Here is a 17,295-nt window from a genome sequence, read left to right on the forward strand (position 1 = left end):
TCTGTGTTTCTAGCTCCAGCTGCTCCCCATTGCTCATATCGCTGCCTGAGCTTTGCCTACCTGCCCCCACAGATTGTCTTCAGTGAAACCAGTCCCTGAGGCCAAAAAGGTTGGGGACTGTTGGATGAAGAGATGAAGGGAGGAATAGCTGTCTAGGTAGAGGACGTAGCATTTGTTTATATAGTTGGAGGAAGGAAGCATGATGAAAAAGCCTTATAGTTGAAGTAGAGGATGGAGGGGGCACAGTATGACGGGAGATGAGACTGGAGAAGGTAGGTGAGGTGGCTGTTCAGGGCCTTCATGTGAGCTATATTAAGCAGTTTGTTATCCTCCATTATAGTGGAAAGTCACTGAAAAACTTTTAGTACAGAATGATATGGTGAAATTTGTATTTTGAAAAGTTTATTACTTGGGGCTGCAGTTTGGAGAATGAATTAGAGGGATGCCAGCATGTATGTGAAGAGACAAAAGAAGCTGATATTCTGCAGTGAGAATGATGGTAGCTTAGGGACTGGGATACGATAGAAAAAAGTGAACAGATTCGAAATACTCAGGGAATAGATAGTCCATAGGATTTGATGATGGATTGAGGGGAGATAAAATAGAAGTGTCAAAGCTGTCCTTGTGTTCTATTTACCTTGGTAGGTGATGGTGCCATTCACTGGTAACAATAGCAGATATGTGCAGGGACGTCCAGGGAAGCAGCATGGAGTGGGCAGAGGGCCTAGGTGTAAGCCCTGAGTGATGCCAGCATTTAATGCCTTGGGAGATGAGGATAAGCATGCAAAGGACACAATGATGCGAAAGTTCGGGGTCAGAGGAAAGCTGGGAGTGTGCAGCATCTTGAAAATCCCAACAGGAAGAGTGTTTCACAAGGGAGTGTTATGCCACTGGGGGTGAGATGAGGGATAAAAGTGTCCATTAGATTAAGTGACATGGATGAACTTGATTTGTTGGAATGGCCAGGCTACATTTTGGAGTATCAACTTTTTTTTCAAGAGTTTAACTGTAAAGAGAGGCAGGTGGGTAATTAAAGGGAAATGAGTCACAGGAAGACTTATTTTTAATGAATGACATGGGGAATACTTGAGTGTCTTTAAAAGTCACATTCCAACTGAGAGGGGTTGATAAAAGGGGGAAAGAGGACAATAGTGTCCTCTGAAATTCCTGGAAAAACATGTATGTCATTTATGATTTCCTTGAAGTACTGGTGCCTAAGTTCTAGAAGAGGATGTGTCATTGAAGAGAGATGACAGGGAGTCTTCTACTGTAACAGAAAGGTGAGAGGATAGGGTTCTGAAAGAATTTCTTTATTAATTTGTTTTTTCTGTGGTATTAATCTGCTATTCATTATCTTTGTTGCAATTTTAGGTTCAGTAATTGTTTTTCATTTCCACGAACCTATTTTCAGAGTACCTTTTGTTTTTAATTGACAGTCTGCAATTGTTTTATTTGTTCAGTGTCACCCACCATATCTTGACAGGTAATTTCTAATTTTGAGCTAAGAAATACTGAGTTTCCATTATTTCAACTTCAGAAATTTTTTATGTCATGGTATTTTTCTCTCCTCATTTTGGTATTATATTTAGCCCAACTACCTGAAATAGTCTTTGCTGGGAATTATAATTAGTTCACTGTTTTCTTTCAGTAAGTCTCAGCTTTGTTCTGTGGCAATCTTCCCTATCTTGTATGTTTTAAAAACCTGCATATTTAGATTTTTATTACTTTGTAAGTATACAGGACAGCGTGTGTGGGAAAACGCAAGTGTAAGTGCAGAAACCTTAACTGCTGAACTAAATTTGTAACTTCGGGCAGATTATTTCATTTCTCTGAACCTTTTCATTTGTAAAATAGATTTAGACAAATTGTTTCTACATTTTGGCTTTAATTATATAAGTTATTAAAATCAAATGATTGAATATAAATATGTGTAATCATTTTTTAAAGCAGTGATCGGTGAGAAATCTTAGACTCCCAAGTGGGAGAACAATTACCCAAAGATTCCCCTATCCAGATTTTCTGTAATTTTGCTAATGTGCTTGTTTGTCATTACCATGGGTAAGATAACCTTGAGATGGCTGCCTTAGATTACAAAATATTAATGTATTACTGTGTCACAACTTGAGAAGTTAAAAGTAGTTTGTATAGCCTAAATTATGCTTTACAAAGATGTGGCTGTACTATGTGTTTCTGTGTTTTTTACTGAACCCCAGCTATGCAGCTATGTTGCTTTGTGCATGCCAGAGGTAAGCTGACCCCTTGTCCTTGCCTTCGAGGACAATGTCCATTCACATAGAAGCACTAATGAGCAATGGAAAATAGAGTGTTTGATTAATAACGGAGAGTTTGCATTCTGTATCCCACTGCAGATACTTGAGCATGGCCAGAGTGTGTACTGCTGCTATGCTGTTAGCTGGTGTCCCTTTGGTTCCTGCTTTCCCTAAAGAGCATCTATCAATCTTGCTATATATTATTTTTTCTCTCTAGATTTTCCTTCAGTCTTTACATTTCTTCTACCTTATGTAAGTCTACTCCCAATTTTCCTCCTGCATTTTTAAACCAGATCCATCTTAGTGCTCATCAAACAAAGGTACTCTAGTTAACAGCACCCACTGTCCTTGGAATGCCTGTTTAGCGGTGATCCTTAGTTAGGCATCTTTTGAGCCTTACCATCCCCTACTTTAAGTTTGTGATCAGAGTAGTACTTTTCAGAAAAAGGGCTTGCTCTAAGAATAGTTCTGGTATTATTTGCCAGGAGGATATCATTTTCTGCACATAGTATATATGTGTGTGTTTTTTCCTCAGATTATGGAGCGTGGAGGAGCATATTAGACTATGTGTCCATAGGCACACAGAAAAATTTTTCATACAGCTTTATTCAGTTTTTTAAGGGCTCTGCCCAAGATTGTTGCTTGAATAACATCTGTTTCTTTGGGGCCGATATATTGCTTAGTGATCTTAACAATAAAATAGAGCTGTTAAAATTATTCTTCAGTATAATTCTGAGTGTATTAAATCAAATGACCGAGTTCAGAGTTCTTCTGTGAGATCAGCTTTGTTTAGTGAAGAACTTCCTGGTCCTGCCGTAGGATCTTTCAGTTTAGGGGTTGGGTTGATTCTGAGAGACCCAAAATGTTCACCAGATTTTCTGATTATATCAAAGATGAATTCAGTCTCATGATTGTCATAGCATGAAGTTTAGGGTCACTGATAATATCCATGGTATGATGAGACTCAGCATATAATCAATAGTAGATTTAAGACTCAGTGAGACCTAAAATTTCTCTCAGCAACTAAAACTTGCATAAGCAAAGTGAATCATCGTGGGATTTACTTTTTATAGATACATGCCAATGTAATCATTCAACTAAACAAAACAATCTTTAGTAGTTCACTTACAGAAGATGAATATGTAAAGATAGTTTTTATAATAAGCAAATGCTTTTTGGGATTATGGATAATTACATAACCAGCTGCTGTATTTATGTAGCTTATGGTTGGCCATTTCACTGAGACTCTACAAATTACTCAGAACCTCAGGAGGTTTAAGATTTCTGAATTGCCTGTTTTTGCTATGTAAGAGTCTAAACACAAAATTAGTAATTTGATCATGATTATATTTTTACAATTGCTATGGAACTAGACCTAAAATTTTATAAGATGGTTGACTTGTTCTATTACATGTTTACATTTCAGTATACTGTATGTTTTCCAGAAGTCTCGGATTTGTTTTTACAAAGTATATTCTCAAAAGAATTATTTACTTGATAGTTTTGTATGTTTATCTGGAAGATAACTGTTGAACTTATTCCTAAAAGGCCTCTCTGCTAGTTGAGGTCAGAATCTAGATGTGGTACTATCTATAGGAACATAGTAATAATAAACATTATCCATTTGCTGAAGCTATTACTTTATTTGAACCTGTAGCAACATCTAGAGGTAAGTGTTAATATGCCCATGGTACAGATGTGGAAATTCAGCACCTCATTATGGCTCAGTTTATTCGTCGATAAAACAGGGATAATGGTAGTACTTACTAAGATTGTTGTGAAAATTAAAGAAGTTAATACATGGAACTTTAGAACAGTGCTCGGCTGGTGGTAATCTCTTCATAAATGTTAGATACTGTTATGAAGCCTGTACCCACCTGTTATCTCATGTTCAGCGGTAAAGATGTGAGCTACAGAGAAGGAGGGGAAAAGCCATGCTCTTAATCCGTCTAATCTAGAGGTAAATCTTAATTAAGTTTTAAAAGAATCCTATGTGCTTTAAAATTTTTCTTTCTTAGTTGCTTTTGTTTGGCTCCTGGTATGGTTTTGGCTCCTTGTTTAGTTTGGTTTTGACTTCTTAGCACAAGAAGCTTTTGAAGGGAGTTCAGTTTATGTGAACAAAAGAAAAACTATTAATAAAAAAGATAAAGCAGAGATTATGTCCAAAATTATGTTCCAAAATTCAGGAAACAGCAGGTGCAGCTACAGCTGAATCCTGTTTGGACCCTTCCCCAAAGGCATTCTCCTCTCTCTTTTTATTCCCAGAAAGAAACTAGTCCTTCAACAAATAATATTGAACTTCAGCTGGGTGTTAGGCTCTTTTCCAAGTGCTGGAGAGACACCAGTGAATAAAACAAAAAGTCCTCCTCTCTTTGAGAGTATATTCCACCTATCCTTGTTTTTTTATTTTTACCAAATACGTATATATCATAGAATTGTTTTGTTGGATTAGTTAGCATGTTGCCTTTTGTTAATTGTTTTTGAGAAATATGTGTGTTGTATTATTAAACCTAAATAGTATTCTGTTGTTCATCCACTCTCCCTTATAATCAGCAGTTTATTTCCAACATTCGCTATTACAGTTTTCCAAAAAGATGAGTGAAGACCTCACCTTGGGCAGATGGGAGAGTTCCTTTAAGGCAGCATGTTTGAAGCTTTGGGGGGTTTTTCTTTCTTTTTTTTAATTGAAAGGGGGTGTCTCTCTCTCTTTCCCCCCTTAGTAAGTACATATATACATCTGAACAAAAAACTTCAAGAAACAGGACTTAGTTACCTTTACTACTTGAGATGCGCCCGATTTTATCCTTTTAAAATATGGGTCACATACACATCCCTCTAAACTGATGTCATCGCCCATGCCCACTGTTTGAAAACATTGCTTTAGGATATGTGATTCTAAGTGGAATTGCGAAGCAGTTAGTTCTGTTCATCTTCAACCTCACTAGCTGTTGCCCACCACATTTCGGAGTGATCCCATCAGCAGTGTGAGGGAGTGTCTGCGTCCACACTTTCTTACCAACTCTTGATCCCATCAGGCAGATGAGAAATGGCATTTTGTTTTACATTTGCCTTCCCCTAGTTACTGATGAGGTGTTTAAAGTGTGTTTTAAACTACATCATGTAGAAGGTTTTGTTTTTCTTTTTTCAAGATAGTCTCACCATGGTCACCCTTGGTATATGCCATGCTGTCACAAGCTCACAGCAACCTCAAACTCTTGGGCTTAAGCAATTCTCTTGCCTCAGCCTCCCGAGTAACTGAGACTATAGGTGCCCGCCACAACTCCTGGCTGTTTTTTGGCTGCACTTGTCATTGTTCTTTAGTGGACTGAACCGGGCTTGCCAGCCTCAAGCCAGCCTCAGTGTATGTGGCTGGTGCTCTGCTCACTGAGCAACAGGCGCCAAGCCTCATGGACAAATTTTTAACTTAAGGGCAGTCAAGGCTGGTGACAAGAAGGAAACATTATTATGACTGAGTCCTCCCTCTGGTAGAAAAAGTATTGTAATAATTATACAGTAATTCCTTTCATATTACATGTTTGTTAATGTGCTAGACACTATACTAACTGCATTGTGTACATTATTTCATTTAATCCTCATAAGAACCCTGTTAGATTAGGACCTTCTTATTTTACAGATGGAGAGATTCAGAAGGGTTAATTAGTCACACTGAGTAGTAAAGCGGGCACTGTACTATTGTACTACTGGAAAATCTTCGAAGAGGAAACTTTGTCACTACTGCTCTCTCTTGTTGGTTTATCTGTTAAATATGTTTTAGTTTTTGAATTTCATGCATATCTTTTTATTTTCTTCTCAAGATAGTGGGTCTTTTCTCCTGTACAACTTCTCCTTGTTATTTCTAGCCCAGGGTAGTGGTCTCTTAACCAGGATTGTAGTCTGGATCATACTTTGAGTTAATTCTTCCTCCGACTGCCTCTTTCCACTCACCTTCCACCTTAAGCATTCCGTCTAATCTTTTCCAGCGGTTTGCTACCTTGCTGTGCCTCAGAATCACATATGAACATTTTAAAACACACAGATGCCTAAGTTTCAACCCTCCCTTGAGAATTCTGATTTGGAAATATGTATTTTTGCAAAGGCCCGTGGATTTCTGCTGCATAGCTATGATTGAAACCCACTGCATTAGTGTAAATGATGCTTGAGGTATAGGCGGACTGGGAAGTAGAGTCCTGATTCATTGTAGCTTGTTAGTTGAGTGATCTTGGCAAGGTTCTTTAATCTTGGCAACAGTTCTTCATCTATAAATGGGAGATAATATTATTACTCACACAGTGGTTGAGGGCATTAAATGAGATAATGCTGTCAAACAACAGAGTGATTTAGAATTCTCCTTAAACATCTGCTAAAGAGGTGTCATTTTCTTGTCCTTTCTCTAATCAAATATTCCCTCTTGCATTAATGTGTATCAACTTAGCGTCAGAAAAGTAATCTGATAAATACTACCATAAGGGATGTATGAGCTAGTTTCCATTTTTTACCTTCCTTTGGGGGAATTGTAGTAGGGAGCACAGGAGTAGACAGGTTGTTTCATCACACCAATCAGCCAGTCTTCTCTGCCTGTATGGTTTGAACCAGTGAGGAAAAAGAAGGGGGAAAGGGCTGCTGGGAAAACAGATGTTTTTATTTCCTTCCTAGGGACTTTTTTTCTTTCCCTTTCTCTCCCAGTTTCTTCTGTGAACTTGGCATCACTAACATTGTCAATCTCCTAGTCTCAAAACTGCACAGTGAATTATTAGGTACTTTTTCTGGCCCTTATCCTCCCTTTACTATCGTTAAATTTGTTTATCATTCTATCCTTTAGATTGCTTGTAGTTCAGTTGTCATTCATTTGATTACGTGAACCCTAAGTCTCTTCATTCCTAAACTGTTAGTCAAGTTATTAGTCAAGTAACCTAATTCCTAACCAACTGTCTCCCTGCCTTGTGTGGCCCATTCCAGAACATGGGTTTTACCTTTTGAGGACTGGGAAAGAATTAGATTAACTGAGCTTTGAGGCTTGTCAGCAGAGTTGTCACTACACTCTTTGACCTTCTTTACTACTATTTATACCTGATGGTATAATAGTGGTATGTGTTATTACCATTAGATTAACAGATTACCTGTAGATTAATTTTATTATATTTGTATATAATACATTGTGTTATTTATCTGTATTAACTGCTTGCAACTTAAAAATTGAGGCTAGACCATTTCAGACCATTTATAGTAATTTCATAACTAATTGGCTTTGTCAAAGACTGAAAAACCTTATGGAAGAGGTGGAATTGTCCTACACTTTAAAGGATGAGTTTTTCTGTAAGTAGAAAGGAGAAGGAAGGGATTCCAGTTTTAAGGAGATGGATAAGAGCAAAGGCTTAAAAGAAGACTGCAAAATTTGGAATATTTTGATTTCTCAGAGGGTTCATGTAGTGGGAATAAAACTAGGTACTTTGGAAGCAAACTTTAGAAATTTCTGAATGTTCAACTAAGCTATTTTGAATTAGTAGGCTTTGTTATGTCCTATACATTCATTTACCTTTTCTTGATTGATATACACATAACTTAATTCTGAGATTCCCAAAAGATGGCACATGTTCAGTGTCTCCTAAAACATTTGGCCTGGGTCATTAACGTTGCTGGTCACTGCCAGGTCTCAATCCTCGCTGCTCCCCTTTATCCCAGCTCTTTAATCTTCTCTGCCTATTGATCTGTGCTTGGTCGGCCTTTCCCCTCAGTTTTTCCTTGCTAATCTCCAGATTCTAAGTCAGTCAGCAGCACAATAAGAGTTGTAAATTCTTATTTAACACTTGCTGTATATCTACTTCACTCTTAAAAATATTGTTGGGTACATATTTTGTTTATAAGAGAATTATTGATGTGCCTATTGCTCTTTCTTTACAGACCTCGAGGATCAAGACATAATGGGAGCATTTTTAGACAAGCCAAAGATGGAGAAGCATAATGCCCAGGGGCAGGGTAATGGGCTGCGATACGGGCTGAGCAGCATGCAGGGCTGGCGTGTTGAGATGGAGGACGCACACACAGCTGTGATCGGTTTGCCAAGTGGACTTGAGACATGGTCGTTCTTTGCTGTGTATGATGGGCATGCTGGTTCTCAGGTTGCCAAATACTGCTGTGAGCACTTGTTAGATCACATTACCAATAACCAGGATTTTAAAGGGTCTGCAGGCGCACCTTCTGTGGAAAATGTAAAGAATGGAATCAGAACAGGTTTTCTGGAGATTGATGAGCACATGAGAGTTATGTCAGAGAAGAAACATGGTGCAGATAGAAGCGGGTCGACAGCTGTGGGTGTCTTAATTTCTCCCCAACATACTTATTTCATTAACTGTGGAGACTCAAGAGGTTTACTTTGTAGGAACAGGAAAGTTCACTTCTTCACGCAAGATCACAAACCAAGTAATCCGCTAGAAAAAGAACGAATTCAGAATGCAGGTGGCTCTGTGATGATTCAGCGCGTGAATGGCTCTCTAGCTGTATCAAGAGCACTTGGGGATTTTGATTACAAATGTGTCCATGGAAAAGGTCCTACAGAGCAACTTGTTTCACCAGAGCCTGAAGTCCATGATATTGAAAGATCTGAAGAAGATGATCAGTTCATTATCCTTGCATGTGATGGTATCTGGGATGTTATGGGAAATGAAGAGCTCTGTGATTTTGTAAGATCCAGACTTGAAGTCACTGATGACCTTGAGAAAGTTTGCAATGAAGTAGTCGACACCTGTTTGTATAAGGTAGCTAGACGTTTGGTTTTTTTTTAAATCATACAACTATCTTCATTAGTTATTGTAGTTTTTAATTATCATAGAACCTGTAATTCTCAAAAACAAGTTTTTGGCACAATTGAAGGATACTTGGAACCAATCATGGAAATAAATCATAAGATCACCTTTAGACGTAAATTACTCAGTTACCCAGCTATAATCTGAGTGTTTAGTCTTTCAACCATGACTATTGGAGCATTGTAATAATGTGAGATTATCAAAGGTAAAAAGATGACATCCGAGTACATGTTTTGAAAGAAAGAAAGGGAGAGTTAGGCCTTGATGTCTGTACTCAAAAGGCATTCTAGAGCTGTAGTGTTTTTTACTATGTGATATGTCAGTACAGTTATGGTATTCAGTACTTGAAGGCCATGGTTTAATGAATCTGTACTGCTTATAAAGGGACTTCAGTGACCCTTTGGTGTGATATTAATAGAAATAGCCTTGGACATAAACTCAAAGGAACTTGATACGAGACTATGACTTAGAGTAAGCTATTTAAACTTTCAGGAAAATCATTTTCTTTAATTGTAAAAAGGGTGAGAGCAGATCCTATCCCGTCATAGGGTTGTTGGGCAGCCGGATTGGGATTCTATGCATAGATGAGCTAGCTCCACCCCTTCATTTTACAGACAGGAAGCTGAAGCTGGAGAAGACTGGTGGACTGCAGAGTCAGACAGCTCTGTGTCCAGGCTTACCTCTGTTATTTGTGGATTTGGCAGTTTTGAACAAATTGTTCAACCTCTCTCAGCTGTATAATAGTGTAGTATCTCACTTACAGGACTTCTAAGGAATTAATGAACTCACTGTACTTTTAATACATAGATAGGATTTATGTATTAAATTAGCAGCATTACTAGCACTAGAAAATCTAGGCCCTTGACTTAGATTTGGTGTTCTTTCTACCACACTGTTCTATTTTGTTAATAATGTCATTAACTCATTTCTCGATATTTTTTTAATGTTGATTTTACAAAACTTTTCTGAGGGTATATATTTGATACTTTAACATCTGGAAATAAGCCAACATTATATTCTTTACAGTTTAAATACAGCTAGCAGTGTGCATATAAAATCTGTGCTTAATCAGTGTGCTTAATTAAAATCTGATTGTGCTTAAACATCAAGTTTATGTAACATCCAATACATACGTTGAAAAATCAAGAGTAACAACTTTTTAGAGCCTTTTGTCAGTTTCTGAATTTTAGGAGAACTGTTTTATATTGTTTGTTGTTTAAACTAATGGTGTATGGTCAGCTTTTCCATATGGCTGATAGGAGGAAGGAGGATGTAGGGAGGCTAACACAGATTCCAGTCCAGCAGAGCCTCCATGGTTGACCACCTCCCTGTGTTGACCAACTCTCTTGTAATATTCAAGTCACATTTGACTTCTGCAGTTACAAGAGAGATAAGTTACAATACACGGGATAACAAACACGATTGGTATATATTGAGTATTACAATTTCAGTTCAGTTTGTAAAATGTATATACATTTTTTTTGGCACCCTCTGTACATGTATAACTGCAAGTCAGATCTTATTGGAAAGGTTGCCACTAGAATTTTCTGTCTTGTGTGGAATGAATGTGTGTGTATATGTGTATTTGTGTTAGGTGTCAGTTCAGGTTAAGTAGTACACAAGTGAATGTTTAGCAATAGTTTTGTTTTATACAGTTATAAAAAATGGCTATTCTAGTGGGATCTAACCTGTAATATTTCTCTCCTATCTGATGTAGTGTTGGTTATACTGAATTCTTTCTGTATCGTATGGGAGGTTGGGGCCAGTTGACCCCATACATATATGTATTTTTTTTCCTCCTTAAAAATAACATTTTCAACAGAACATGTGTAACTAATTGGCATAGCTGTAAAGGTTCTCAGTGCTTTGAAGAGCAAAAAATAGAAACCAAAATATTCTCAAACTTTTTTCTTCACAGGGAAGTCGAGACAACATGAGTGTGATTTTGATCTGTTTTCCAAACGCACCCAAAGTATCTCCAGATGCAGTGAAGAAGGAGGCAGAGCTGGACAAGTACCTGGAAAGCAGAGTAGAAGGTGGATCATTTAACAAAAAATAAGTAGCCTTATTAAAGAAAAATCTTCAAAACAATCAAACTTTCACATTTTAGCTTTTAGGTCTTTACATGCCGTTGACCTCTGGCATTTAGTGTACACAAGTGGGAAAGGGCATTTCTGTCGCAGCTATTTAGATGTGTGCAGTGGTCCTGACACAGTCATATTAGAAATAACAATTAGTGTGAAAAGTATCCTACGTTCTGTTCAGGGATACTTTTGTTTTAAAAGGCTAAAATGTTTGTGTGCTTTAGAATTCTGGATGAATTCACTAGCATGAATTATTTTATGCCAGAAAAATCTGGTATGTGCTTTGTTTAATTACAAAGAGATTATTATGGTGGTGATAATTTGAATATCATCTTTCTATGAAATGCTGTATATATTAATTTTGAATTTCTAGGGTTTTTTATTTTCCTGTTAACTTGAAGGTCACAGCCTGATTATTAGCAACTTTCATTTACCACAGCTTTAATAAATTTGCTTTAAGCCAGGCAGGGTGGCTCAGGCCTGTAATCGCAGCCTTCTGGGAGGCCAAGGTGGGCAGATTGCCTGAGCTCATGAGTTTGAAACCAGCCTGAGTTAGAGCGAGACCCCACCTCTTAAACAAAATAGCTGGGCATTGTGGCAGGTGCTTCTAATGCCAGCTACTCAGGAGCTGAGACAAGGGAATCGTTTGAGACCAGGAGTCTGAGGTTGCTGTGAGCTATGATGCCATGGTACTCTACTAGGAGCAGCAAAGTTAGACTCTGTCTCAAAAAAAAAAGTTTGCTTTGAACTGTTTTAAGGCTTCTTGCCTGAACCATAAATTGTCTCACCTAAACAAGATAGACCTGAATAGAAGACATAATAGTTCTCTTACCTGGCAGAAATTTAAGTGCTGAGTAAGATTAAGAAATTAGTTAAGGAATTCCAGGAGTGCATTTTTTATAATTCTGCACATTACTTTGAAACTATTAGAAGGGTTCAGACCTCTCACATGTAATGCCTTTAAATATTTGAAAAAATTTAAAATGACTTAAATTGGTATAAACATTGTCTCTAGAGAACTCCGTTTACTGCATATATGTAATGTAGTTTCTGTAAGCAGAAAAACCTGACATAACTTTAATAGTGTTAAAATGCACTTGGGGCTTCCTCAGTGTCAGTAGTTTGCACGTTGAAGACCTCTCGGGGCATACACCTGTCATGCCTTTACATTCCACTGTTACCTGTATTATTAAAATTAGTATTTTAATTTTGTTTCTCCCTTATTGCTATTTGATATCAGTCATAATCAACCTGATATTAGAATCATGATTGGTTTTGATTTTGATTTTCAGTACTGTCAAGAGCTGTTTTTTTGTTTTTATTGCCCTCCTCTACTTGATAGTGACACATCTAGTATGTGCTTGTACTAGTTAGTATTTCATTCAATGGACATACTATTCAATAAGCTTATTTCCTTACTATTACCAAAGGTCTTGGGATTTTTATAATTTTAAGCTAATCATTTCAATATAGTCAAATTTTAAAAACTATTTAGAATGCTACAATCATTGATTCAAACTGTTGACTAGTGGAAATATATGAAACCATAAGAATGATATGTATAAGGATAAGTTGATATTTAATGCATTGGCACTTTAAAGTAACTTGGGCATACATGCTGTCTTAGTGGCTTAAAGAAATCAATACTTCAGTATTTACTATGAAATAGGATCAAATTTTAGAAATGAATTGCTACTTTTCTCTTTATTATGTACTCTTTAGATTTTAGATGGCATTGTGAAATACTTACATAATTTTGTTACCATATTGTTTTATATTATCAAGCAGGAGATGCCATCTGGACAGAGTTTACATTAATACTTAGTATTTTTGATATGTTGAAGTGTTGTTATACTTGTACCATTTAATTAGAGATTATGTCATAAATATGGTATTTTTTACTCAGATTTGATGAGACTGCAACTAGAGAATAAATATTATGCTAATTAAAACTGTTGCTATTTTAAAACAGAAAAAATGTAACTTTGTATTGTAAAAGTTGTTGTATCTCATCAGTGAAAAATACTGCAGTTTCCAAATACCTACTTCTTTTCTTTTTCTTTGTTTTTTTAAATAACATGCCTTCATTCGATTACTGCCGTCTACTAAACTTCACTTTGCTTCAACATTTTTGACTCCTGTTCACATCAGGAAAAGACAGAGGCTCTCCAGCTTTCCTTTCTCCTCTTATTTGTTCCCTTCTAAATACTTGGCTGTCTGGATATATGAAAAGATTCAACTCCTAATTTAAACCAAATTGCTGTTAAGTTTTGTGGTCCTTCTAAGCCAATTTAAGATTATGCTTATGTGTGTGTGCTTTTTAAATCTTTGCTTCAGATTACCTGAGCTGTCAAGCTGATAGTTTGGAGGTAACTGAGAATCCCTCAGACTTTGTAGGGAGTTGCAGGACACCAGGATGTATTTTTATATATATACACGTGAAACACGGATCTTCTATACATACATATTTTCTATCAAAGCATTCAGTCTTAAAAATGCTAATTAAAATGTATAGTCCAAAAACATTTAAAAGAATATTTCTTAAAATGTATTTCTTTTGCTTTTTTGAAAACAGAAAGAGGCAAGATTAGTATAGTGTTAACAGCCAGATAGATTAAATGGGTTGTCCTAGATGGAATAGGAGATAGTAACTGTTTTTACAGCCTTACATTTTTAAAAAAGAAATTGTTTTCCTGTAATTTTCTTCATAGTTAAAATATCCTAATTTATATTTTAACAAAAGAGGTATAAAGTACATCAAACAGATGATTTAAGGTAATGTTTCTTGGACCTGAAACCGTAATTGATTGGATTTATCATCAGTGTTCATTTCTGTTGTATCTAGTTATCTATCCAATAATTGTATTGGCTTAGCAGAGACTGTATGTTGAGAGTGTTACAGTTGTAGATTGTGATATTGTGTAGTTTAGGTGAACATCAAATCCCTTTATTTTTGTATAGTAGATTTCCAGCATTAGAACCATGTAGAATAAATATACTAGATGTTAAAGATTACACAATAAAGAAACTTGACAAACCAAATCTGAGATCTTTGCTTTTTGTTCAGATTTAAGACTGTTTTTTTTAAAAAAGCATAAGAGATGGTAAAATTTGGCCTTTACTCTAAAAGGACAGTTCAAACCATGGAAAGAATATTATGGGTAGCCAAGTCTGTCTTGATAATTTGAGGCTTATCAAAGGATGAAAATTCTTTATATGCAATGTTATTTTCAAAGGTATTTAAAAACTGAGAGGTGTAATGATAATTTATTGCCTCAGAGATAACAAACAAAATACCATTTCTTGCTATAAACATTGAAAAAAAAAAACTGAACAAAACTTGAACATATACCTTACAAATACTTTTGGCTTGACTTTCACATACAGTTCAGTGTAGTAAAATTCCAAGTGGAACCTTCTTTTACTTAAAGTGGATAGTTTGAATTCTTTGTAAGTTTCTTTGTTCATAATTTTTTATATTCCGTGATATAAATAGCAATATGCATCTGCACGGCAGGACTGCAGATCCTATCACTATCCCCATTTAATAACTGGATATTTTGAAGTTATTTTAAATGTATTTGTATGGTTTATCAAATCTTTCTCTTAGAATTTTTGTAGTGAAATTTAGGCCTTTAGTCAAAGCTTTGTTCAAGTAATCAAAGAAGGAAATGGTATATCTATACAATATATAATTTAAGGATACTTTAGAGACACGCTAAGCTGAGAGTGATGTTCAAGTGTATGACCTAACTGTACACGCTACTTAAGTATCATCTTGCAAATACAAATGTATATGTAAAAGTAATTTGGGTTAGTGTATAATCAATACATTCCCCTATACTTAAAGGCTATTCTTTTTCAATTTTGAATTTTTTTTGTTCAAAAAAAAAATTGGGGGCAAAGTTCAGGAAATATGTTTCTAGTCTAAAGAAAGGAGTGATCTCAGAAATAACCAGTTGACATCTTAAGAAAGGATGTTTTCACTTGTACACACATATCCCTTACTATATAATACATTGGTTTAACATGGTATATTTTTTCTTTCCACGTTTTTATCTGGATTGTTTTCATTCCACGTTTTTATCTGAATTGTTTTCATTCTTTGAAGTTAATCTTTATGTCATTTTATGCATCCCTTCATCATAAATTTTGAATGGTCAACCTGATTTTTTTTTTTAAATAACACTTTAGAAAATCTCAGATGTGTTAAATGTCATCTTTAAAAACCTAAGTTATCTTTGTTTCGGTTTTCTTTTTAATTAAATTTGATAACACTTACAAAAAAAGTACTTCTGATTCCCAGAAATCATAAAGAAGCAGGGGGAAGGCGTCCCCGACTTAGTCCATGTGATGCGTACGTTAGCGAGCGAGAACATCCCCAGCCTCCCACCAGGGGGCGAACTGGCAAGCAAGTAAGTTACCATCCTGCGCATTCTTATGTTTTATGTCAGTATATGAAAATTAGGTGTCTATTAACCAAGTGTGTGTTTACCTAATTTCTAAAATGATGTATGTACTTGTGTTATAAAAATATTTAACCTGTGACTTCAGCGTTTTTCAGTATTAAGGTATCTGATGCTTATTTAGAATAGACATCAGAGTGTCATTGTTTTAACTTAATTGTATTGAGAGTTGTCTTTAGTGCAAGCTTAGGCGACACTGATTTCCTCATAGAGCATGCATGAAATACTATAGTGAAATGCTTTTTTAAACTGAATTACACAGAACTGCGAAATTTTAAGTGTCACTAGTAACATTATAATTTGATTTTGTCCAATTCTGGAAAACATAAAACCCCAATGAGTCCTTCTTTCATCTGGGAAATGTTCTGATACATGATTTTCCCAGCATTTTTAGTTATTGGTTGCTAGTTGGTTCTCAGCGTCACAAAAGATATAGGAGGATACATGTCTTTTCTTTTTCCCTCTCCACTCACGTTCACAGCTCTAGGCTGATTTATTTTAAACATTAAGCTTACACCCCTACAATAAATGAGAGAAAAGGCAATTTTGTCATTCCAGGCTTAAAATGTTTTTACCTCGAATAGTCATATGATTGACCTACAAAGATGTATTAGTAACTGACTTCCTTGATTCTCCACTGTTTTGCAAATGTAGCCATGTTGTTTGTAATTGTTTCACTAAATAGGTTTATAAAAGTTCCTATTCAAACTTTCATCTTTGGGGAACTTTTTTTCTATGTGACTTTCAAGGAAAATGTTGATAAAACTTCTTCAAATCCATTTGGCAAATACGGAATCTATACTTTATAAATACCACTCTAGGTTTTTTAATGAAATACTACTCAAAAACTTACTCTGAGGCTGTTGTAATAGAGCTTTTAAAGGGAGGATTAAGAAAAGCAGAAACTTGGGCAGCGCCTGTGGCTCAGTGGGTAGGGTGCCGGTGCCACATACCGAGGGGGGCCAAACTGCAACAAAAAATAGCTGGGCGTTGTGGCAGGCATCTGTAGTCCCAGCTACTCAGGATGTTGAGGCAAGAGAATCACCTAAGCCCAAGGGTTGGAGGTTGCTGTGAGCTGAGACATCACAGAACTCTACCAAGGGCAATAAAGTGAACACTCTCTCTCTGAAAAAAAAAAAAAGAAAAAGAAAGAAAGAAAAGCAGAAACTTGAAATATATCTGAATTATTTTACTACAACAGATATTAAAGTTACTTCTTCAAAATTAAAGTGCAACTTTTAGCTACTAATATGTATTAGTATCATATCTTAAAAACAGTGTAGCTATTGCTTACTCATGACCAGTTAATGCAGTTTAAATAGAAGTAAACAATATATACTCATCTTTTTTTAAACCATGATTTTTTGTTAACTGGGTTGATGGAATCTTAACATTTTAGAGTAAATTTACCTTTACCTTAACATTGGGACCCAAATACCTTTATATTGGGCTTACTTATTGACAGCAAGAAATAGAACTAAAATAATTTCTGAGTATAAGATAATCTTTGAAATTTTAATGAACACCTGGCAGTGAGTTACTAAGCAATGTTGTGCCTTCTGAAGAATTAATTTTTTGCATTTCTTAAATTTAGGCGCAATGTAATTGAAGCCGTTTACAATAGACTGAATCCTTACAAAAATGACGACACTGTAAGTAGCATCTCAGCTCCCTC

At 35.9% G+C, this 17,295-nt stretch overlaps 1 protein-coding gene across 2 annotated transcripts in view; it reads left to right on the plus strand.

Moving 5' to 3' along the window:
- The window catches only part of PPM1A (protein phosphatase, Mg2+/Mn2+ dependent 1A), a 40,772-nt gene that overhangs the window by 21,377 nt on the left and 2,100 nt on the right, over positions 1–17,295 (plus strand). For both annotated transcript variants that reach the window (XM_003794423.3, XM_023515865.1), the window contains exons 2-5: positions 8,169–9,022; positions 10,989–11,106; positions 15,461–15,569; positions 17,215–17,272. In XM_003794423.3, coding sequence (XP_003794471.1) covers positions 8,189–9,022; positions 10,989–11,106; positions 15,461–15,569; positions 17,215–17,272 — 1,119 coding nt within the window. In that variant the 5' untranslated portion in view covers positions 8,169–8,188. The remainder of the gene's footprint in view (positions 1–8,168; positions 9,023–10,988; positions 11,107–15,460; positions 15,570–17,214; positions 17,273–17,295) is intronic.

The sequence above is a fragment of the Otolemur garnettii genome, unplaced genomic scaffold, assembly GCF_000181295.1.
Source record: "Otolemur garnettii isolate 467f Iridium unplaced genomic scaffold, OtoGar3 scaffold00081, whole genome shotgun sequence".
In the NCBI taxonomy this organism is placed as follows: domain Eukaryota; kingdom Metazoa; phylum Chordata; class Mammalia; order Primates; family Galagidae; genus Otolemur; species Otolemur garnettii.